We start from the raw sequence: 24,497 nt of genomic DNA on the forward strand, positions 1-24,497 counted from the left end.
TCCTGACCCTTATTTCTGTTGTTTGATCCTTATTGTCTGAAATCAAGGTTCCTAGGTATTTGTATTTATCAACCATTTCCATCAGTACATGTCCCAAGTGTATGCTAGCTTGTTGTTTTCTTAGTTATTATCATGTATTTGGTCTTTTTTATATTACTTTTTAGTCCATGTTCTTCATGAAACTTTTTTTTAGTACTAATTAGAGTTTTTCAGCAGAGTTTGCCATAATCACTGTGTTATCTGCATTTCTTATGTTGTTAATAGATTTTCCGTTAATTATTATTCCTTCACTTTAAGGTAGTAGTAATAAAGAAGTAAAATCGCTTTAAACTTAAACTTTAAAATACCTATCAAATTTTATCTCCTCGTATCTTTATCTTCAGGTTTTCAAATTAATCTTCTTCTTCTTGTGCCACTCCTATCGGAGATTGGAAATCATTAAGGCTACCCTGACTTTGTTTACAGCTGACCTAAAAAGTTCATTAGTAGTGCAGCCAAACCACTCTCTCAAATTCCGCATCCACGACATTCTTCTACGGCCTGGATTCCGTTTTCCTTCTATTTTTCCTTGCATTATATTTTGAAGTAATGCGTATTTATGACCTCTCATCAGGTGACCCAAATACTCGAGTTTTCTTCGTTTTATCGTTAATAAAATTTTTGGGTCTCTTCCTATCCTTCGTATTACTTCAAGATTTGTGATTCTTTCAACCCAACTTATCTTCAGCATTCGACGGTAGCACCACATCTCGAAACTTTCAATATTTTTTATGTTGTTCTGTTTGAGAGTCCAGGCCTCTACACCAAATTAATAACATATCTCATACAGGGTGAGGCAGATAGGGCATATTAGAAATAATTCGAAAACTAAAGGTAACTGAGTTCTGAAAATTTGAATTAAGGGCGCAACCGCAAAATTTCGCGTCAATGTGTTTTAAATGTATTCATTTTTTTTTCAATCCTGGGAAAACTAATAAGTATTTTTGAAAAATTTAAAAGCAGAATGAAGGATTGCATTATTCCCATGGCAGAAAGACCCTGAAAACCTCTATAATGTCTATTTTAATAAGTTACAGCGATAAAAAAAGAAAATTTAGTGTGATTTTTAATTTCAAATATCTTATTCAAAAGAAACTTTTTGGAAATTCTAAGGGACTTTCGGCCCTCGGTAATAATGTACCTAATCTTTTATTCTTCGTTTAAATTAACAAAAAATACTTATTACTCAGGATCCGAAAAAAAATGAATGTGTTTAAAACACATTGGCACATTTTGCGCCTACGCCGTTAATGGGTTTTGAAGAGTGAACTGTTTAATGAAATTATTTTCTTCTATTAAGTTTGCTACTTCTGGTTATACCGGAAGATGCTTATAACTTCGTTTTTTAAATGTGACACCCTGTACATTTTTACAATTTTAGATTCTCCTCGATGTCTTCTTTCTTAAAATATGAGGTTTTATATTAATATAGTACAGTAATTACGTTTTTTTTATTAATTTCAAAGCAACATTCACACCCTGACATCAAAATAGTTATTTATGAAACAGTTCGTGAAGTATGCTTTTGCGAACGCACGCGATGTTTAGAGCACGAGCGACAGCGGAGCGAGTGCTATACATCGCGTAAGTTCGAAAAAGTACTTCACGCACAGTTTCATACAATATTTTATCTACGATAAACAAATAAAAAAACTGTAACTCTTCGTCACTGGAATTCATTTCTATTCTACAATGTTTAGAACTTTGACATTTAAAAATTCTAACTTCTTTCAAGCTACAAAACTGTCAAAAGTTTTATTGTAATTTATTGCTCACATCTCATCACCATGACAACGCGAAAGTTAAGAATATTTGATTATATGAAAGTGTGCCAAAAACAGTGCGAAAAAGTAAATCGCATTTAAAATACATTGTTACTTCACGCACACTTTAAATCCTTCAAGCTCTGCTATCTATAATGACAGTTTTCACAAACTAAAAACTTATACATAATGATATGAGATAGAGTAAGATAAACTCTATTTGTGTTCAAATTATTTTTAAGGTGGTCTTCTGTTGCTAAAAATTATTAATATAGCGAAATGTTTCATTTTAGTATATTGGTTGAAACTCTGAATGAGTATTTTCTGAGTTTTCTAAGTATTTTAGTATTGTATTGAAATGATATGTATGGTACTTTTTTTATTTCTTAAGCATTCCGTATACCTAACTGCTTTAATTTGTGAGTTTTTCGTAATTCTTCAAGCCAAACAGTAATTGCAACAAAAATTAGGTATGTGAGATTTTATTAGGTTGGTCGTAAAAATATTCAATAATTTTTCGAAAATAAATAATATTAATTCTGGACTGAATGTAATACCTGGACCTGTATACTAAAATTAATCATTTCGCTATATTATAGTTGTTAAAGTATAGTCGGTTCGCTAAACTCAGACACAACTGGCTAGTGATTTTAGTAGGCAATTTTTTTGTTTTTTGCCAATTTTACAAAATTTTACAATTTGCCAAAATTACTGACTATTTAGTAATTATTAACTATTTAGCTATTACTTTTTTGCCAATTTTACCAAATTGGCAAAATTACTTACTAAAATCACTAGCCAGTTGTATCTGAGTTTAGCGAACCGACTATACCAAGGGTATTATAAGGATAATAACGCTTGAGGTCAATAATGTATATACCGAGGGCCTTTGGCCCGAGAGATATACGTTGACCGAAAGCGTTATTATCTATAATACCCGTGGTGCCTTCAACGTTTAATGTCCGACTAAATTATTCTTTATATGCAAAAAAATTTAATGAATTTTGAATTAATTAGTTTTTAAATAAGTACATTTACCAGCAACAGTCTTAACGTAATTGTGGTAACCATACGTTTACTTAGGTTGTTATTTGTCAACTTGACAGTACTTAACTAGTTTTATAAATTTAATGCCCTTGGGCATTATATCTTACTTAACTGATTTCGAAATCATGTCATTATTTTTCAAATAATATACCGTCGGACATTAATATTTTTTAACAATAGTAGACTATATTTAAAATCATTTGAACATACGTAAATAGAGTTCTTGATGTCAAATCAGCACAATTCTACATTGTGTGGATGTTGCTACGAAATTAATAAAAAAAACAATTATCTTTTAAACTACCCTGTATAATATTACAAAACTTCATATGTTGCGCAACCACGATATTCTACGTCTTCCTATGCTTCTTTTTCCTTGAATTTTTCCCTGCATAATCAATTAGAGTAAGTTGTATCTCTCTCCACGTTTAATATGTTCGATATATTCCAGTTTTCTTGTTTTGATGGTATTTAAGATTTCCATTTCTTTATTCATCTTTCTCAGAACCTCTTTGTTTGTGACGTATACTGTCCACGATATTTTCAGAATTCTATTGTACACCCACAGCTCGAACGATTCCAGTTTTTTCATTGATGCCGCATTCAAGGTCCAAGCTTCCATTCCACACAAATAACACGCTAAAAAACAAAATTGTTTTACTCTTTTTATTTTACTATTAGGGTAAATTAATGTTTATCATTTATCTGTTTCTTATTTATATAGAGGACATTCGAAGGCTTATCTGGCACGGTAAAGTTTGACGGTGAAGGTTTTAGAACGGATTTTAAAATAGATCTACTGGAATTGACGCTAGGCGGTCTAATAAAGGTAGGAGAATGGAATTCCAGCAGAAGAAGTTTGAGTTTTCACAGACCTGATAGAAAGAACCCAAACGAAGAAGAAAATCCCTTTAACAGAACTTTTAAGGTGCTGATTAGTATAGTAAGTATTATATTGTTGTTCATTTTAGCATCACTATATAGACTCCTCTTTTTACATGTCATTTACGCAGCGGAAATTGACAATCATCATGGTTACCCTCATCTTAGATGTCGTTGTTTTAAAAAGTTTATTTGATGTGCATTCCTACCATTCTCTTTAATTTCTTCAACCATTATATTATTCTTCTTCCTAGGCTTCTCTTGCAATCTATGTCTCTTTAAATAATAACCTTATCTTGTAAAAGGTATATTTAAAATCCCTAAAAAAGGATATATCACAACAAAACGTTTTCGGAATCAATATTCCATCATCAGTGTTATCACAGGTTTACATGCTTTAAGCCACCAAAATATACGGGTAAGTACCCTTGAGTTGTTATTAAACATGAAGAAAGTGAAAAAAGTATATTAAAGTGTGTAAATATATTTAATTTCCTTAGCTAAGCGCTTTCAACATATGTCATCTTCAGAGCTAATGGTCAAAATATACTTAAAAAAAGTACCACTACTTCGAGTTGTAGGTGTTTGCATATTAAGAAAGTTGGTCTGTTGTGCAACTCCGGATGATGAACGATTATTTCAATTTTAATTAATCTTTCATCATCCGGAGTTGCACAACAGACCAACTTTCTTAATATGCAAACACATACAACTCGAAGTAGTGGTACTTTTTTTATACTTTGACCATTAGCTCTGAAGATGACATATATGTCGAAAGCGCTTAGCTAAGGAAATTAAATACATTTATACACTTTAATATACTTTTTTCACTTTCTTCATTCATTCAAGTGTGTACAAAATGTATCAGTCTTTCAACTACTTGTTATTAAACAGTTGAGGTTACATTATATTATCCAATTTTAAAGGATGTTAAAAATTAAGTAAAGAAACACAGACGTACTCACAATCATTTAATTTACTTCGACGACCGGTTTCGATCTCTACAATATACAGATCATCTTCAGGTCGGCGTTACAAGTGATTAAATGCTACAATTAAAGAAAGCCAGAGTTAGAACATTATCTGGTTGTATCGAAATGCTGATAGAAAGCCAAAACTTTGAAAGGTATGTAAATGTTGACATATCAGAACAACAAACAAATACATACGTATGCATACACATGAGCAAACAGGTACTCATAAGCACGCACACGCACACAGATGCCTGCGGTTTATAACTACATATATTTGTTAAATTACATTAAACTTTAAAAAATTAAAAAAAAAATTGAAATTGATTAATTGAATTTTGATCTACTTACATGCCGTTACAAGGGATGAGTTGTAAGTTCATCAATAACATATTTAAACGTCCAGCTTATGCTAGTAGGGTAGCTAGGTGAATGACTGGGTGGGCGGGCATGCTTCGTAGGTCAAAACACAGTGAATTGGAATGGATCCTGAAGGCAGATGTGTTATGTGAAACAGAGATGGATGTATTAGCTATGAGAATGACAACGTTTGGATGGAAAGTTCGTAAATGCAGCTAAAGTGCTGATTGACTCTGTGTATGCACTTGTACGATTGTAACGGTCTTTGCTCTTAGATGTTTTTGATCTATGGGCAAAGGTCGAAGTAAGGAAAAAGACAAATAGGAATCAGTTGTAAGTAAGGAAAAGTATTTGTCTTTTTCCTTACTTCGACCTTTGCCCATAGCTCAAAAACATCTAAGAACAAAGACCGTTACAATCGTACAAGTGCATACACAGAGTCAATCAGCACTTTAGCTGCATTTACGAACTTTCCATCCAAACGTTGTCTTTCTCATAGCTAATACATCCATCTCTGTTTCACATAACACATCTGCCTTCACGATCCATTCTAATTCACTGTGTTTTGGCCTACGAAACATGCCCGCCTACCCAGTCCTTCACCTAGCTACCCAACTAGCATAATCTGGACGTTTAAATATGCTATTAATGAACTTACAACTCATCCCTTGTAACGGCATGTAAGTAGATCAAAATGCAATTATAAAATTAAAAAAAAATTTTTTTTAATTTTTTAAAGTTTAATGTAATTTAACAAATATTCATAAACCGCAGGCATCTGTGTGCGTGTGCGTGCTTATGAGTACCTGTTTGCTCATGTGTTAGCATACGTATGTATTTGTTTGTTGTTCTGATATGTCAACATTTACATACCTTTCAAAGTTTTGGCTTTCTATCAGCATTTCGATACAACCAGACAATGTTCTAAATCTGGCTTTCTTTAATTGTAGCATTTAATCACTTGTAACGCCGACCTGAAGATGATCTGTATATTGTAGAGATCTAAACCGGTCGTCGAAGTAAATTAAATGATTGTAAGTACGTCTGTGTTTCTTTACTTCATTTAAAATGAACTCACATATGCAACCCATTCAACATTTGATGTTAAAAATATTTCCAGATTAACCCCTGGCATCACATGACATCAACCATATTGGCTGGAAATTTGTAGGATTTTTAACATCCTTTAAAATCGGATAATATAATGTAACCTCAACTGTTTAATAACAACTCAATGGTACTTACCCGTATATTTTGGTGGCTTAAAGCATGTAAACCTGTGATAACACTGATGATGGAATATTGATTCCGAAAACGTTTTGTTGTGATATAGCCCTTTTTAGGGATTTTAAATATACCTTTTACAAGATAAGGTTTTTATTTTTTGTGATTTATGGTATACAGTCAGTTACAGGAATTTTTCCTTGTGATATTTTTGTATGTCTCTTTGTTTGATTTTGAAACATCAGGTCAGGTTAGCCTTGGGTGAAACATTAATTGAAGCTCAGGTTAGCCTTGGAAACAATTGTAATCACTCATCTGACCTTTTTCAATGTTAGTTATGTTCGTAAACGAACGTCACACGGATCAGTTGCTATCATTATTTGAGTGCAATTTTAAGTATGCGGTCATTCAATTTTGTTAACATTTTTTTCCACCATAAAGGACCCTTGCTCATATAGTTTACAGTACCTAGAGTGCACATCGTCCTAATCCTGTATAATGAAACTTTCAACAAGCTCCATCAATCAATATGACGAAAACCTTAAGGGACGTTTTAGCGTGGTGTTACTCTCCTGCACGACAATACTTGGTCTCAGGTTACCAAAGTAGTGAAAAAAATGTATACGGTACATTCCATGTCAAATCACTGAGGCAAAAAAATTTGGATTTCCGATTTGTCTGAAAATTGGTATATAGCTTCTGCGGGACGTAAAAATAAGATAGGTATTTAAGGTCAAAAAATCTTCTTCTTCTTTTTTTCTCAAAATGTTATTTTATGCAATTTTACAGTGATTTGGTGTTTATTTAAACAAATTTGCATTTTCTGTCGTAAAGTATCAATGAAAAACATAATATTTTTATAGAAAGGACTCAAAAATGTCATTATATGGCATTATAACAAGTTATTTTGAATCAAAACAAGTTTTTGATCAAATTTTATAGTGTAAAAAACGTTAAAATACCGTTTTTTACATTTTCCTCCATTACCAAAATACATCATCATCGATTTGGCTGAAAATTTTCCCACAGATAGCCAAAAGATAGGACTTAATGTGGTTAGAAGGATTTGAATTATATTGCAATACCAAAAAAGTTACATGCAGTAATATCAGACTCAAAAGTATATATTAGTCCAGTCGGGACAGCATTTGACCTTGAATGCCGAGCTGCTCAAAATTTTATTTTTCTGATCTTTATGGGAGTCAATAGTAGCCTAAATTTAAAATCACGAATGAATTCCTCCGTTACGTTAGCCGCCATCTTGATTTTAAAGGAGAACCTGTTTTGCTCAATATCTCCGCCATTTTTAACTTTTCGACAAAAATGGTAGGAACTGAAATTGGTCCAAATAAATCGTATTTACAATTATTACAATTTCTTTTTAACAATTTTTGTCGTGAGGTCGATATTTTCAGTAGTAATTGCACAAGAGCTCTAAAATTCTATATTAATTTTAGAGATCGAGTGCAATTTGTTGCGATTATTTCATGAATAAAACTGTTCCAAACCAAAATTGTATTGTAATTTATTTATGTAAATACAAATTAGTACAATTAAACACACAGTTGGTATACATATTTGACGGTTGAAAGTCAATAATTTTTATAATTTTTAAAACATTATTGTCATTAATGTCACTGAATGTATTTTTTCGTAGCAACGAAGGGCATCTGACGTAATATACTTGACGACGGGAAATTATCAAAAATTATAGATTTAATTTAGATTTCTGTAGCTTTCTATTGGCCAGAATCTACTATGAATGAAATAATCAAGTTAATTGTACTTACAGCAGACGCCTATATTTTGACTATAATATTGCATGTAACTTTTTTGGTATTGTAATATAATTCAAATCCTTCTCACCACTTAAAGTCCTATGTTTTGTCTATCTGTGGGCAAATTTTCAGCCAAATTGATTATGATGTATTTTGGGAATGGAGAAAAATGTAAAAAACGGTATATTAACGTTTTCTACACTATAAAATTTGATCAAAAGCTTGTTTTGAATCAAAGTAACTTGTTATAATGCCATATTATGACATTTTTGAGTCCCTTCTATTAAAATATTATGTTTTTCATTGATACTTTACGATAGAAAATGCAAATTTGTATAAATAAACATCAAATCACTGTAAAATCGCATAAAATAACATTTTGAGAAAAAAGAAGAAGAAGATTTATTGACCTTACATATCTTATTTTTACGTCCCGCAGAAGCTATATACCAATTTTCAGACAAATCGGAGGTCCAAAATTTTTTTGCTCCAAAAATGAGTGATTTGAAATGGAATGACCCATGTGAAAGTGATGGAAGATATTAGAACATCCACCTTATAGACCAGATTTATCGCTTTGTCATTTTTACCATTTTGGGCAACTGAAAAAGTTGTTAATTTATATTTCTGCTTATAATAATCAATTCATATAGTGGTTTATTATTATAAGCTATAAAACTACAGTCCGTCTAATTTACTTACCGTTGCACGTCATTATCTACGTTAGAGATCTAAGTTGACATTGTTGCCCAATTACAAAAAATTCTTGAATTTATTTTAAATCAAATACATCACACAATTTTTGCCGAAGTGGATTATACAGCAAAACAAATTAATATTCAATGTAAATAAATAAAAACTTTAGAAATAGAAAAAAATAATTAAGTTATAATCTTACGTTAAAGTACATAATAAAAACAGTAAATATAATGAAACAAATACTTATAGTAAAGAATATAAACAAATATGAAGTGTCATCACCGCAAATGTCAAATAAATGTTACCAATTTATGCCAAAATATCACCTTCGTTCAATTATAACTACAGTGTATTCCGAACAAATGTGCTTCATAAAAACGCTTTATAATCCATTTATACAAATTATATGAAACATATTATTGTGTATTTCTTTAAGTTAACATTAATAGAACACCATGATTAAGAGCACATTGGCATACGGATCCGAAACATGGAGAATAAAGGAACACCTAAAACGAAAATTAGAAGCTACTGAGATGGACGCCCTAAGAAGAGCAAGTAGAACATCGAGATTGGACCGGGTTAGAAATGAGGAAGTAAAGCGAAGAATGAATTTACAAGAAACGGTTGTAGAATGCATTGAGAAGAAACAATTAACGTGGTACGGACATGTTCAGAGAATGGGGGAGGAAAGACTGCCAAAGAAAATTATGAAATGGATACCCACAGAAAACAGAAAAAGAGGAAGGCCAAGAACGACATGGATACAAGGAGTAAGACGATCAATGAGTGTACGAGGATTAGAAGATGAAAACTGCAATGATAGAAGATATTGGCAACAAGGCATCGGACAACGTCGGAGGACGTTTTGAACCCGAATTTATATATAACATTAATAGAAATCTTTAAATATTATTTCGACGCATATATTAAAATATGTCTAGTGGCTGTAATGCCAGTGAACTTAGCAAAGTGATTCTAAAAAAGAACACACCTACCGCCTAAATATTTCGTGTTGGTATAATGTGACGTCACGGGCTATGACGCGGATGACGTGCAACGGTAAGTAAATTATATGGAGTATATGTTTATGTATTTATTGGGAATAAATTACAATTTTCTTTAAAATCATATATTTTTATATGTCGCGAATAATCCTCTCTGCGGATAACCCGCTCTCGGATAAACGGGAGTTGACTGTATTTTGTTCTTCTTGAGTTTTTCTCAAAATTTCTTTTTAGAGTATCCATCGAATATGTAACTCTGTCTTACCCCTCTTATAATTTATATTATATCTGTTTGTTTATTAATGAGTATTTTACTAGTATTTTATAGTTGGTGTAATTTTAATATTATTATACCTAGTCTATGTATTTGTGTTGCTTTAATTTATATACAGGGTGAGGCAGATAAAGGGCTTATTAGAAATATCTCGAGAACTCAAGGTAAGAAAATTATGAAAATCATAATACAGGGGTTTTGAGGTGTGAACTATTTAATGAAAATATTTTGGTCTCTTTGCTACTTCCGGTTATACCGGAAGTTGGTTGTAACTTCGTTTTTTAAATGGGACACCCTGTATATTTTTACATTTTTGGATTCTCCTTAATTTCTTCTTTCTTAAAATATAAGTTTTTGTAATATTATATAGGGTAGGTTAAAAGATAATTCTGCCGTGCTAAGCCCAAAGGCGGTAACTGACTTTTTATCGAAAATGAGATTGTTGTATTTCTACGTAGATTATAGGTATTTAGAATATTTTACCAAGTCCTTGGAGTTGTAGAACTATTATAATGGGTATCTAGAATATATTTACAAAGTCTTTGGAGTTGTAGAAGCATTATAATATAATGAAACCTACCTAGAAATACAAAAATGTCATTTTCGATAAAAAATCAGTTACCGCCTTTGGGCTTAGCACGGCAGAATTACGTTTTTTCGTAGCAAAATTCACACCCTGTAGAATTGTAGTAGTTTGACATAATAAACTCTGTTTATGTTCAAATGATTTTTAATATAGTCTACTATGTTAAGAATCAGTGTTATAGTTAAATTTTTCCTTTTTTGTATACAGGGTTGGTCGAAACTCAGAATGAGTATTTTCTGAGTTTTCTTAAATGGAACACCCTGTATTTTAGTATTGTAATGAAATGTTATTTTAGGATACTTTTTAATTTCTTAAGCAATCCCTATACCTAACTGCTTCAATTTGTGAGTTATTGGTGATTCAAGCTAAACATTAATTGCAACACAAAATACCTGAAATTTTATTGGGTTGGCCGTAAAAATATTCAATCACAAATAATTTTTCGGAAATAAATACATACTAATCGAGACTCATACTTAAAATTGCCAATAATGGTTGAGCTATCAAAATATCTACGTAGTTAAGATTGTTGGTGCGATTAACAATTAAGCACAAATTAAAGCAGTTGGATATAGGGAATGCTTAAGAAATTAAAAAGTACCATAAAATACCATTTCATTACAATACTAAAATATAGTGTGTTCCATTTAAGAAAACTCAGAAAATACACATTCCGAGTTTCGACCCACCCTGTATACTAAAATTCAAAATTTAGCTATACTAATAATTGGTAACAATAGTAGACCATATTAAAAATCATTTGAACATATAAAGGGATTTTGATGTAAAACTACTACAATTCTACAGGGTGTGAATTTTGCTACGAAATTAATAAAAACACGTAATTATCTTTTAATCTACCTTGAATATTATTACAAAACCTTATAATTTAAGAAATAAGAAATCGAGGAGAATCCAAAAACGTAAAAATATATAGGGTGTCCCATTTAAAAAAACGAAGTTTCAATCAACTTCCGGTATAACCGGAAGTAGCAAAGAGACCAAAATATTTTCATTAAATAGTTCACACCTCAAAACCCCTATATTCCAATTTTCATAATTTTCTTTACTTTAGTTCTCGAGATATTTCTAATAGGCCCTTTATCTGCCTCACCCTATATAAGTACCTCCATTACTTTCTCGTGCAAGCCTGAGGTATAACGTCGAAGCATCTCTGAATTATTATATTAAAAAATTCAAAAAGCTTTTCGTATAAATCCAAATTGTGTTTTTTTCATATACCTATATAAATATAAAGTTTTTAGTACATACGTTTGTGAATGATCATTAGGAATATTTTTAGTGTATGAAATATCAGACTGATGGTACAATTTATTAGTGAATTTTCTAGCGCTTGTCTTTTTGGGAGCACATAGTATAAAAATTGAACTCAACCATTTCTTTTCGTCTACATTCCTGGTAGGTTGTTCATCTGGTCGAGGACTTTTTCCATTTTATGTGGTCATTGCAATTTTCTCTATTTGCTTCAAATAACTATTTAATATTATTCACTCCAACGTTTATGTGTCCTCTGTATTTAATCCAGTATACTCATTTTTAACTAAAAATATTGTTGCTTCTTTGTAATACCGCTATTTGTTTAATATTATGTTTATGTAAGTTGAACGGGTTATATTTGTTTTATGTCCAAGGTATGAATGTTTTGTATCCCTTTTCTCCTTTATAATATCATTTTTAAACCCGTGTTGAGTGCCCCCCCCCCCCCACTTGCAAAAATTAAAAAACAAATAGCCCTGATTTATAAGCTATTTATGAGCTGTCATATTCCGTAAATTAAAAATTTTGAGTTCGTTCCACTGAGCAGGAATTTAATATTTTAGGGGGGGCTGAGTCAGCCCCCCCCCCCACAAAATATTCCTGCAAACTATTAAATTCCTGCTCAGTGGTACGAGCTCAAAATTTTTAATTTGCGGAATATGAAAGCTCATAAATCAGGGCTATTTGTTTTTTCATTTTTGCAAGTGGGGAGGGGGGTAGCTCAACACGGGTCATTTTTAATAACTCTATATCTGCGGGTATCGTTGTTTTTGACTTGTGTAAGCTATTCCATTTTATTTAAATATTGTCGCCTATTGGTTGATGTAAAATATGATTTATCGAGGTGTTTAAATATTTTCTGTTGGAGGCTTTCTCTTGTATCAGATTCTCCCAGTCGCCCAGTCTTCTTATCTCTGATACATTAATTATTTGGTAATTATTGATGGGCGATTTTAAGTACTCGGCGATTTTCGTCATTTCTGGCTACACTTAGTTTAGCCTGTAGTCAGACCATAATATAAGTAGGTAATATAAGTAATAGTTGGTATCTTACGGGGACAAGTTATCTCAGAATATCTCCCATCTATTATGCATGTAGCCATTCTCATAATAAGCTACTACCCAGGCAGCTTCCAAATTTCTTTCTCTTCTCTACACTGAACTTTCTAATACATATTTAGCTCTTTTACAGAACCCTCCCTATCAAATGCTAAAAGACTCCACTACCCAGCTTTTAGGAAATGAAAGATACGAAGGATACGGTATAGATTTGATAGAGGAATTATCAAAAATATTGGGCTTTAACTACACGTTTGAGTTACAAGCAGATGGGAAATATGGCATCCTGAATAAGGTCACAGGAAAATGGGATGGGATGATGGGAGAAATCATTGATGGGGTAAGTAATGTTCGCTTCACCTTCAGAATTAGTATAGAAACATTAAAATGTAATAGTGATTTATATAAACATAAAAATGTTAGGCAAATATTTACTTATTTTATTGTTAAGAGAGCTGATTTGGCAATAACGGATCTAACAATAACGTCAGAAAGAGAGAGCGCTGTGGATTTTTCGGAACCATTTATGAACTTGGGTAAGTAGACAAAAATAATTTGATATCTTAAAATCTATGGACATATAGGATATGTTTTAATACCATACAGTTTATTAAAATGTTTATTGCAAAGATACGTGACAATGACATATAAAGTTGTGCTAACTACGGAGAGCAATGGATTGTATCCTCGCTCCGACCCTTGCTCCCTGGTATTTATATTCGTTATATTCGTAAATAAATACATTATTTTAAATTCGAGAATTCACGAATATAAATACCAGGGAGCAAGGGTCGGAGCGAGGATACAATCCATTGCTCTCCGTAGTGAGCAAACCCTTACGCACCTGATGCCATATTTTTGTTACTATTCTACTTCTGGTTTCACCGGAAATACCCTTAACTTATTTAATTTAAATGAGACACATTGTAGCATATTCTTACTGATTTTAAAAGAACTTATTATTGTATTGCTAATTTATACATACCTACCTACTAAGTTAAGTAGAGATAATTATTTATTAAAACGAGAAATATGCTACTTTATTAACTAATACCAATCAGAGTACTAATTCAAAATGTTCAAGATTCTCACAGTTCAGATCCTGACTTTACTAGTCTAATAAGAATACAATCGACAATTCGTGTCAATGTTCTTTTGTATTAAAACACTACTTTACTTTACTTTTTCGAATCTGGATCCGACTACAGTTTTTCTGCCCAGTATCGAGCTACGTCTATACTCTATACCCTTTGTAATTGTGAGCCATAATTTATCGAGGGTGCACTGTGATGGGCAAAGTCTTCATACTCTCAGGTGCTCCACATTCTGTATTTCCCCACATTCACAAAGTGCGTCGTTATCTGTCTGTATACTCCATTTAATGAGGTTCTGTTTTACAGGGGCAACGCTTGAGCGTATGTGGTTGAGTCTCTGCGAGATTCTCCAGTCCAGGTTAATTCCATTAGGTGGTTCTGGGTGTAGAGGGAACAGTTAGGGTGGTTCGACACTGACGTTTCTCATAAACCTTTTCCTTGATTTAAGCCGGCCGGATACTGGCGATTCGTCAAACCCGTATAATTGGTGCCTTTAATCGAAAGTTTACGTGAACTTCTCCACATATTGCGAGGCACATCCAGGGTCTTCTGGTAATGCAAATCCATTTGCCCAGTACAGTATGGATTTCATACAGCCGATCGTTATTCTACATTTTTCGTTTAATGCCGTGGTGACTTGTTGGATCTACCACAGACGGGACAAGCATATGCCCCTGCTGAGAAACATAAGGCCTCAGCTGTTGACTTTAAGATCTGTGGGTTTGTTTCTCGTAGTAACCTTTTGTATTGTACTCTAACAGTATTGTTCGTCTGCTATAACTTTTCCCATGCGTCACGATTCATGGGAAAAGTTATAGCGAACGAACAATAACAGAATTTATATGTTAGTTATTATGGTCTAGTATGACTCAAAAATATTTGGACATATCTGTATGTTGCAAGTATTGTTCCTCCCAAGATGCATTCAGTTTTACATGCTCCAAATGTTTGTTGAGATTGAATGCACATACCTACTTGGGTTTTAGTAGGGTTTCGTCTTACGACATTGGGGTGCATTGGCTGGCTGTTAGTGTAAAATGTATAAATGGTAAACAGGGATGGCGACAGAACGCTTCCTTGAGGGAGACCACTTTTTTGAGTTCTCGGTCTACTCTTTTTTCCATTTAGCATAACGTAGAAGCGTCTATTACAAAAGAGTGATCTATTGATCTTTACCAGTTCATAGTCAAGCACAGTGTTATAGATCTTAGTTAGCAAGGTTCTGTGGTTTACTGTGTCATATGCTGCTGTGAGGTCTGTCAAGGCTACTCCCTGTTACATTCCTGAATGCCTGAGGCATTCTGTTCAAATGCCTCCTCTATGTACTTTGTTAAGTTTAATACTTGGCCTATACACGGTTTACCTGGCCTGAAGCCTGCTTGTTGTGGGATTAGTTTTCCATCTAATTTTTCCTGGATACGGTTCAAAATGAGGCGTTCATACAATTTATACAGGGCATAGCAGAGATATCGGACGGTAGCTACCCGGTAGTTCAGGGTCTTTCCCAGGTTTCAGAAGGGCTACCACTTATGATTTACGCCACAGTTTTGGAATCTGGTAGGTAAACCGACAGATGTTAAATATATCAAGCACCCATTGTCGCTTTTGGCTCGAAGTGCTTTATCTGCTCTGTTAGGATTTCGTCCCACCCTCAGATCATTTTGAATTTTTCATAAGGCCCTTGCCATTTTTGAGCTCTTAGAGAGTAAATGTGTTAAGCAAGAGAGTTGCTTTCTGTTTTTGTGTTCTTATAATCTTTGGTACTTTGCAACGATACGACGGTTTACCCAGTGTCTCATTTAAATTAAATAATTTGTGGGTATAAAGCAGGGTAGTGACAAAAAATATTGTACAGTTGCGTTATATGCAATTGTACTGTATGCAAAATTGTATGAATATCGTCTTTTTCTTTTCAAAGATATTAACCTGTTTCATATTATGTCCCAACCCTATATATTTACTTTTACTGGTATACCTATTTATCAATCCTATATATATATATATATATATATATATATATATATATATATATATATATATATATATATATATATATATATAATAATATAATATATATATAATATATATATATATATATATATATATATATATATATATATATATATATATATATATACAGGGTGTTTGGTAAAGAATGGGCCATAGCTTAACCTTAGATTCCTGAGCTTAAAATAGGTCGATTTAAGCTAATTTCCTTAGTACGAAAGTTAATATGTAATAACCGAAATACAGGGTGTTAAAGATAAACTTTTATTTTATTTATTCTTGAATATTTCCTGACAGGCATGGGATAACAACACGAAATTTGGTAAGCGGGGGTTTCTTGAGATGAGAAATCTAAATTCGCTACCAAAAATGATGTATTACCCAGAGGGCGCCACATACGTCGTTCAGCGCTCATTTAATACGTTCAATTTTTTTATCCCCCACTCTACATACTTTTTGAACCAAAACTTTTATTCTCTTAATATTTTTACTTAAAAAAGGTATACTATATTCATCTCGCTAAACTGAACTGTTTTTGAGATAAACGCATTTTGAATCTGCGATACAACATAATTTTTTGAATAATATCATTGTAGCTAGACCCAAAAAATAAACTTGAAACCACAATAATTTAGCCAGTTCTCATATTTATGTCATTGTATGGAAAATTTAATTTTAAGAAATTTGCGATACATTTTTGTAAATTTTTATCGTTTGAATTGAAGTTATTTTTCGGGTGTTACAACAATGATATTATGCAAAAAATTACGTTGCCTTGCAGATTTAAGTAAAATGCGTTTATCTCGAAAACGGTTGAGTTTAGCGAGATAAATGTGGTATACATTTTTTAAGTAGAAATATTAACAGAATAAAAGTTTTGATTCAAAAAGTATGTAAAGTGGGTATTACAAATAAAAAAATATGAAAAAAACATTTTTAAGAAACGCTTTTCTTTAGTTACGAGTGGCAAAATTAAAAATGTTATAAAAAAATCAACTAAAAAGCAAAAAATTAAAAAAAAAATGAAAAAATCTAACATATTCGTTAAAGAAAAGCGTGGCGCGTCTTCATCGAATAAACCGTTTTCGCCCCACGCTTTTCTTTAACGAATATGTTCGATTTTTTTAATTTTTTTTTTATTTTTTGCTTTTTAGTTGATTTTTTTATATTTTTAATTTTGTCACTCGTAACTAAAGAAAAGCGTTTCTTAAAAATGTTTTTTTCATATTTTTTTTATTCTTTTACTTTTTAGTCTTACACTTTTCACACATTAAAATATATAGTCATGTTTATTAAAATATTTATAAAACATATGATGTACTAACATGAAAAGTAATCGGAATCGGCAAAAAATTTGAAACTTTATTGTTTATTTATGAAGCATAACGTAAACAATTAACATAAAAAGTGAAATTCTGTATAGTTCATATCATTAGCTACAATCCGTAAAAGTTTCAAGTTTTTACATTGTAAAAAAAGAGAATTTAAGCATTTTCCATTAAAATCGTTTTTTTTTATTTAAACAATGAATGAACATAAAAAAATTTTATTGAAAAATTCGTGTATTGTTCCCGCGAATGCATAGGTCTGCAAATTTTCATTCATTTGCATTGAAGAAAAGGCAGTCAAATTACCGTCTAAAGATTTGACGCAAACTATTGAACTAAATAAAAACGTTTAAAAATTATTAAATGAGCGCTGAAAGGCGTATGTGGCGCCCTCTGGGTAATACATTATTTTTGGTGGCGAATTTAGATTTCTCGTCCCAAAAAAACTCCGCTTACCAAATTTTGTGTTATTATCCTGTGCCTGTTAGGAAATATTCAAGAATAAATAAAATAAGAGTATAATTTTGACACCCTGTATTACGGTTATTATCAACTTTTGTACTAAGGTAAGCTAGCTTAAGTCGACCTATTTTAACCTCAGTAATCTAAGGATAAGCTATGGCATATTCTTTACCAAACACCCGTCTACCATAAATAGGTATTCCTGTTTACTACAAACTGAATAATGAAACTCAATGCTGGGATGGATAAGATTACAGGCAAAGGGTTGATTTTATAATTTTGATTGCTATCCATATGATATTATTTGAATGAAGCAGTCAAACTAGACAAAATATTTATTTTTATTTTTAGGTATAACCATTCTTTACAAAAAGCCAGAACCAGTTCCACCTAGCCTTTTCATGTTCATATCCCCATTTTCCTTCAGAGTATGGACAATGTTGGGAGTATCTTACCTCATTGTTTCCATATCTATATTTATAATGGGAAGATTGTCACCGTCGGAATGGCAGAACCCTTATCCTTGTGTAGAAGAACCCGAATTTCTGATCAATCAATTTTCCATAAGGAATTCGTTCTGGTTTACGATTGGAGCATTGATGCAGCAAGGATCGGAGTTGGCTGCAATGTAAGTAAAATTCAGAAATTAGTCTTTCTGGTGATTAATTGTCTGTTTTTGACTAAAATAATTACTCTGGACTAATTAGCAAAATACAAGGAAAAGTTATTTACCAGCAATTTTATTGCTGGAATCGAATCTTATGATTGTACCTATATAGTAATAATATAGGTATGCAAAGTCCGCAGATGGTGTGCTACTTTTTTTATAAACAAAATGGCGCCCGAAAATCGTGTTTTTTCAATTTTTGGTCTATAACTCCAAAGCTTTTAACTCTTCACCAAAAACACTCAAATAAAAATTCACCGTAATTAAATTCTGCATAGAGACGTGTTTTTCCCGATTTACTTCAAAGAAAATTTTCCACGGAAAATGCGGGTTTTTCCAAAAAAATCTTTAATTTTCAACTAAAATTTTAGATAAGTAATTGTTTATCAGTAATTAAATAACTTAGTAATATAAAAGCTCTTTTCGTATAGATTATAATTCCAAAAGCCGATGGAAATTGAATAAACAGTTTAGCAACAATTAAATTGTTAATTAAAAATTTACGGTCACTATAATAACCATAATAATTATGATACATAAGAATAACTATGATTTTTGTATAAATAGCTACTCTACCTATCTAATGTACTTTCTTCTTCATGTACCATGTCCTTTCAGGACGTTGGCTACCATCATAGCTATCTTAATTTTATTCACTACCACACTAAATAGCATGCTTGTATCAACACCATACCAATCTCGAAAGGTCTTCAACCATGAGGTTCTTCTTCGTCCTGGACTGCGTTTGCCTGCTATTTATCCTTGCATGATATTTTGTAGCAACCTATATTTGGGACCTCTCATTACATGTCCGAAATACTCCAGCTTTCTCTGCTTGATGCTTTTTATGATCTCAGTAGTCTTGCTGAGATGTTCTAGTATTGTGGAGTTTCGAATCTTCTCCACCCAGGAAACTTTTAAAATTCTTCTATACCACCACATTTCGAAAGCCTCAAGGCGATTTAGATCGATTTTATTCACAGTCCAGGACTCGACACCATAAAGTAAGACCGAGAACACGTAGCAGCGAAGTAGGCGGATCCTCAATGACAATTTTAGGTCTCTGTTACATAACACCTTGGACATCCTTTTAAAAGCGGCTCTAGCCTGCTCTCTCCTAGATCTAATTTCGTCGTGACTTTCTGCGTTACAATTTAATTGCTGTCCAAGGTAAACGATTTTATCAACTTGCTCAAGTTTGGTATTATTTACATATATAGACGGTTTTATATGCTGTTGTTTACTTATTATGAGTATTTTGGTTTTCCGTATGTTCAGATCCAGGCCTGCCTCCCTACAACTCTCAACGACACTATCAAATAGTGTTTGCAGATCTTCTTGACTAGAAGCTAGGAGTATTGTATCGTCCGCATATCGCAAATTATTGATGCCTTTACCGTTCACAAGTATTCCTTCTTGTTTTTCAGAATGTGCTTTTCTAAAAATTCTTTCGGAGTAAACGTTGAAAAGCAGGGGTGACAAGAGGCATCCCTGCCTTACTCCTCTTTTAATATTAAGAGCCTGTGATTCCACACCATCTACTAAAACTGATGTTGTTTGATTTCAATATAAATTTGCAATTATTCGAACATCTCTGCCGTCCAAGCCAATGACTTTTAGAGCTTCGATCAATATAGAGTGCTTAACACGATCAAATGCCTTTTGGAAGTCAATAAAACAACAGTATATGTCTACAGATATATCTCGACATTTTTGAGCAAGTACTTTCATTCCAAACAGTGCCTCTCTCGTTCCAGACCCGTTACGAAAACCAAACTGTGTGTCATCCAGGTATTCCTCGCATTTATTGTAGATACGACCATGTATTACCTTTAGAAAAATTTTCAATAAGTGGTTTAACAAACTGATGGTTCTAATCAGCACAGGTTTTTGCTGTTGTCTTCTTAGGTAGAGCTATAAACAGTGAATTAGACCAACCATTAGGTAGTTGTCCGCTGGTATAAATGGTATTGAAAAATGAAGTTATAGCCTCTAAAACATTGCTATCATTTATAAGCTTGTATATTTCAGTTGGAATTTCATCAGGACCAGTCGCTCTGCCATCTTTTGATGATTGTATGGCTTTTATAACCTCAGAGCGTGTTATTAGGGGTCCGTCGCAGTTAGTAATATCGGGAGGCGTCTTCGAATAGCGTCCTCTACTTCAAATATTACTTTACCATGTTCATTCTGTAGCAATGCAGTTTGTTTCTTATTGAAGATACCAGCCGCTTCTTTCACTTTTTTATACATGTTAAACGTGTCGTATCTGTTTTCAAGTTCTTCAATGTCATGTACTTTACAGAATTGAAATTGGACTAGTTAAGTGGCCTCAGGAATATTTTAAAAGTAGGACGCTTCTTTTAAAAGAAAAAACGTTTAATTCTGATGAGTGGTTCCTGAGATACAACCGGCCAAAGTTGACCAGCATTTACGGCAAAGATATAAACAATAGGATCATAATGTTCTAACCATCACCTTTTTATGTTTATCCTCTTTCTCTACACCAATTTTCATATCTTTAAAATACTCATAAAACATATTATTGTAATAGAAACTATCGATATTACGAGTGAAAATTGCCAAAAAAAAGCAAAATTCCAATCAAAAATTAGGTTGGAGAAAACGTTATCTCAAAGTTCAAAATCGGTAGACTTTAAAAAAATGCATTTTCTCGGCTTCCCATGGACAAAGTTTCTTCATTTTTTTTTGTTCCCAAGTAACTCGAGTAGAGCCATCTATCTTATTTTCAAATGTCAAACTTGCTTTTATTTTGTTATAATAGATTAATTTATTTATAAGAAATGAAAACTACATATTTTTTCCAGTGGTAGACTTTTTTTAGATAAACTTACTACAAGTGTACGATTTAACGTTAAAAACACAAATATTTTTGTTTGAAAGCTGTATAATTATTTAAATAATCTTTATTTAAACAAATTAAAAATTTTTGTTATAATAAATAAATTAATTTATTATAACAAAACAAAAGCAACTTTGACATTTAATAATGCGTCATTTAGATGGCTCTACTCGAGTTACTTGGGAACAAAAAAAGAATGAAGAAAATTACTCCATGGGAAGCCGAGAAAATGCATTTTTTTAACGTATACCGATTTTGAACTTTGATTTATCAACAATTTAAAATCTGCATTATCCACCTAACATTATTTTTAAATTTTTTTTATAGATCAAGTTCTACTCGAGCAGCTTCTGGATTTTGGTTTTTCTTTGTATTGACTATGGTTTCCTCATACACCGCTAACTTAGCTGCTTTTTTGACTGTTACCACCTTGGTAACTCCGTTTAATAATATAGACGAATTGGCGCAACAAACGGAAATTCAGTTTGGGGCCAAAAAAGGTGGAGCCACCGCAAACTACTTTAGGGTTAGTATTTTGTTATTGAATTTATACTTATTTAGGCGCGATTGGGAGTAAATGTAAATGTGCGCGAATTCACCAAAAATGTTTAGCGCTACGCGCAGACTAAACGATAAGGCGGATTCACATCAATAAATATTTATGTTGTACGTTGTATTTGACGCAAGTTTGCTCGTGTGTGCTGAACTTTTTGTTGATGTGGACTGTGCGCCGCATAGAAATACGCAAAATATTTCCATGACGAACAACGCACGCTATCCGTCGTGCTGTCTGTTTTTCAGTCGCTTTCAAAGAGATTTGCGCCACACAGCAATAATAATAATAATATGTAATATACGTTTATTCAAATCAATAGTTATTTCAATAATTTACAATTTCAGTTTACTTACACTAAAATAAACGTAAAGAAAAGTCTTAAAAGCATAAACATGCTTGTTGACTTCATTTGTCTAATATTGACAGGTTTGTGTTTATTGTTTTTTTTTTACAAATCATTATTGTATTTTTACAGTTTCTAATCTAATTTCTGTTTTTTTTTATCTAATATAGTATAATTTAAATTTCTTAAATTGTTACATAACTCCCTTTTTTCTTTTACCCAAGCAGTAACTAATTTCTTATACAAATAAAATTTTTTGACATTTTTAAAATTCATGGGCAATTGGTTGTATATGCTTGGAGCAAAATATTTAATTGACCGTTGCGTCATTGTTTTTAAAGTGTGAAGACATTCGACATTCAATTTTCTTCTTGTTTCATAATTTGACACTTTTACTGTAAGAGGAATTTTACCTTTATGAATATTTTTAAGTAGCTCTAAGCAGTACAATTGCCGAACATCAAGAACCTGAGTTTCATGAAAAAGTTGATCTGAGGGATATGTTTTTCGTTTTCCATATATTAGTTTAAGAAACCATTTCTGAGTATTTTGAAGGGTCACCAGATGACAATCAGCTACTCCACCCCATCCTAAACTCCCATATACAAGATGAGATTGTACTAGAGACAGGTCAAGCATTTTAAGCTGTCCAACATCCAAAAACTCTTTTAAATAGCGGAATTTTGGTAGCAGTCCTCGTATTTTTCTTATAATATTTTTTATTTTGTAAGTCCCATTTAAGGTGCCTGTCAAGTATGACTCCTAAATATTTTATGTACTCTGATTTAAATATTAGTTGTTTTTGATTTATTTTTAATGAATTAAAAGTTGGCAGAGAATTTTTATATATTGCAAAAGGTATATATTTAGTTTTTTCATAATTTAATGTGAGTTTGTTTTTTGCAACCATGTTTTTATAATTTTGAAGTCTTGTTCTGCTATAATTTTAAGATCTTCCCAATTATCGGCCTTATAAAAAATTGCAGTGTCACCAGCAAAACTAATTATGTTTCCAACAGTTTTTAGTTTGAGCATGTCATTAACATAGAGTGTAAAAAGTAGAGGGCCTAATACGGTCCCTTGCGGAACGCCATAATTAATTACTTCAGGATCACTTTTGACACCATCAATTTCTACAAATTGTTTTCTGTCAGTTAAGTAACTTTTTAGTAATGTCAAAACCCGTCCTCTCAGACCATACTTCTCAAGTTTTTTCAACAACATCTCGTGAGATATCGTGTGAAACGCCTTAGAGAGATCGACGAATATGCATAAACTACGTTTATTAGACTCAAAAGCTTCTGATATTTGTGATGTTAGTTTACAAATAGCATTTTGTGTCGATTTTCTTTCTCTAAAACCGTATTGGCAATCCGATACTGTACTAAACCTGTCCAAAAAACTTATGCCTGGTTGCACCAACAGATCTTAAGCTCCAGCTTAGCTAAGCTCTACTTATAGATAGGGCCTCCGTGAGTATCACTTACGTTGCACCATAATTTTAGATTCTTACCTTACTATCAATTATATCTATTATTATATTATGGTATTCTTATTGTAATATATTATAATTATACTATATTAATTCTTATGATATTCTCGACTTAAGCTTAAGATCTGTTGGTGCAACCGGGCATTAGTAATCTATTTTTTTTTTAAATTGTTTCAAATATTTTGGAAAAAACAGACAACAAAGAGGCTGGTCTGTAATTAATCACGTCTTTTTTATTTCCTGTTTTAAACAGATGTTTGATTTTGCCTATTTGAGCAATGTTAGTGTGGACTTGATTATCCACTTGTCGTCAAGTGGATTCGGCGGTACAACACACGAACTTAATATTTACGTGGTAAAAATACCTAACAAGATTTAAATGCGCTACTGCGCCACAACCCACTTATTTTTATGTATTTTAAAATACAACACGTACACAAATTTTTATTGATGTGTATCCGCCTTTATACGTTTGCTCTGATTGGGTATTCCAATGACCTATCAAAAATTATTCAATATGGCGGATGTGTGTAAACAAAATAAATGTATTTTTTATTGTTGTGAGAACAGAAACAAAAGTAAGTTTATAATATGTTAGTGACTTTAAATAGTTTTTAAAAGCAACAGGTAAACTGTACATGTTTTAGTATTGTAATAAAAAGTTATATGCCTAAGAATTTGGAAAATGTAAAATGTAGTAGGTAGTACTTAGATTTAC

General features: G+C 32.2%; 1 protein-coding gene across 4 annotated transcripts in view; it reads left to right on the forward strand.

The window, feature by feature from the left end:
• Positions 1-24,497, forward strand: part of LOC126881800 (zinc finger protein 845-like) — a 274,174-nt gene that overhangs the window by 218,180 nt on the left and 31,497 nt on the right. For 3 of the 4 annotated variants that reach the window (XM_050646362.1, XM_050646367.1, XM_050646380.1), the window contains 5 exons: positions 3,574-3,792; positions 13,101-13,307; positions 13,419-13,503; positions 18,210-18,486; positions 21,716-21,914. In XM_050646362.1, coding sequence (XP_050502319.1) covers positions 3,574-3,792; positions 13,101-13,307; positions 13,419-13,503; positions 18,210-18,486; positions 21,716-21,914 — 987 coding nt within the window. The remainder of the gene's footprint in view (positions 1-3,573; positions 3,793-13,100; positions 13,308-13,418; positions 13,504-18,209; positions 18,487-21,715; positions 21,915-24,497) is intronic. The other variant, XM_050646371.1, reaches the window with a different exon arrangement.

This window comes from Diabrotica virgifera, chromosome 1, assembly GCF_917563875.1.
Source record: "Diabrotica virgifera virgifera chromosome 1, PGI_DIABVI_V3a".
In the NCBI taxonomy this organism is placed as follows: Eukaryota; Metazoa; Arthropoda; class Insecta; order Coleoptera; family Chrysomelidae; genus Diabrotica; species Diabrotica virgifera.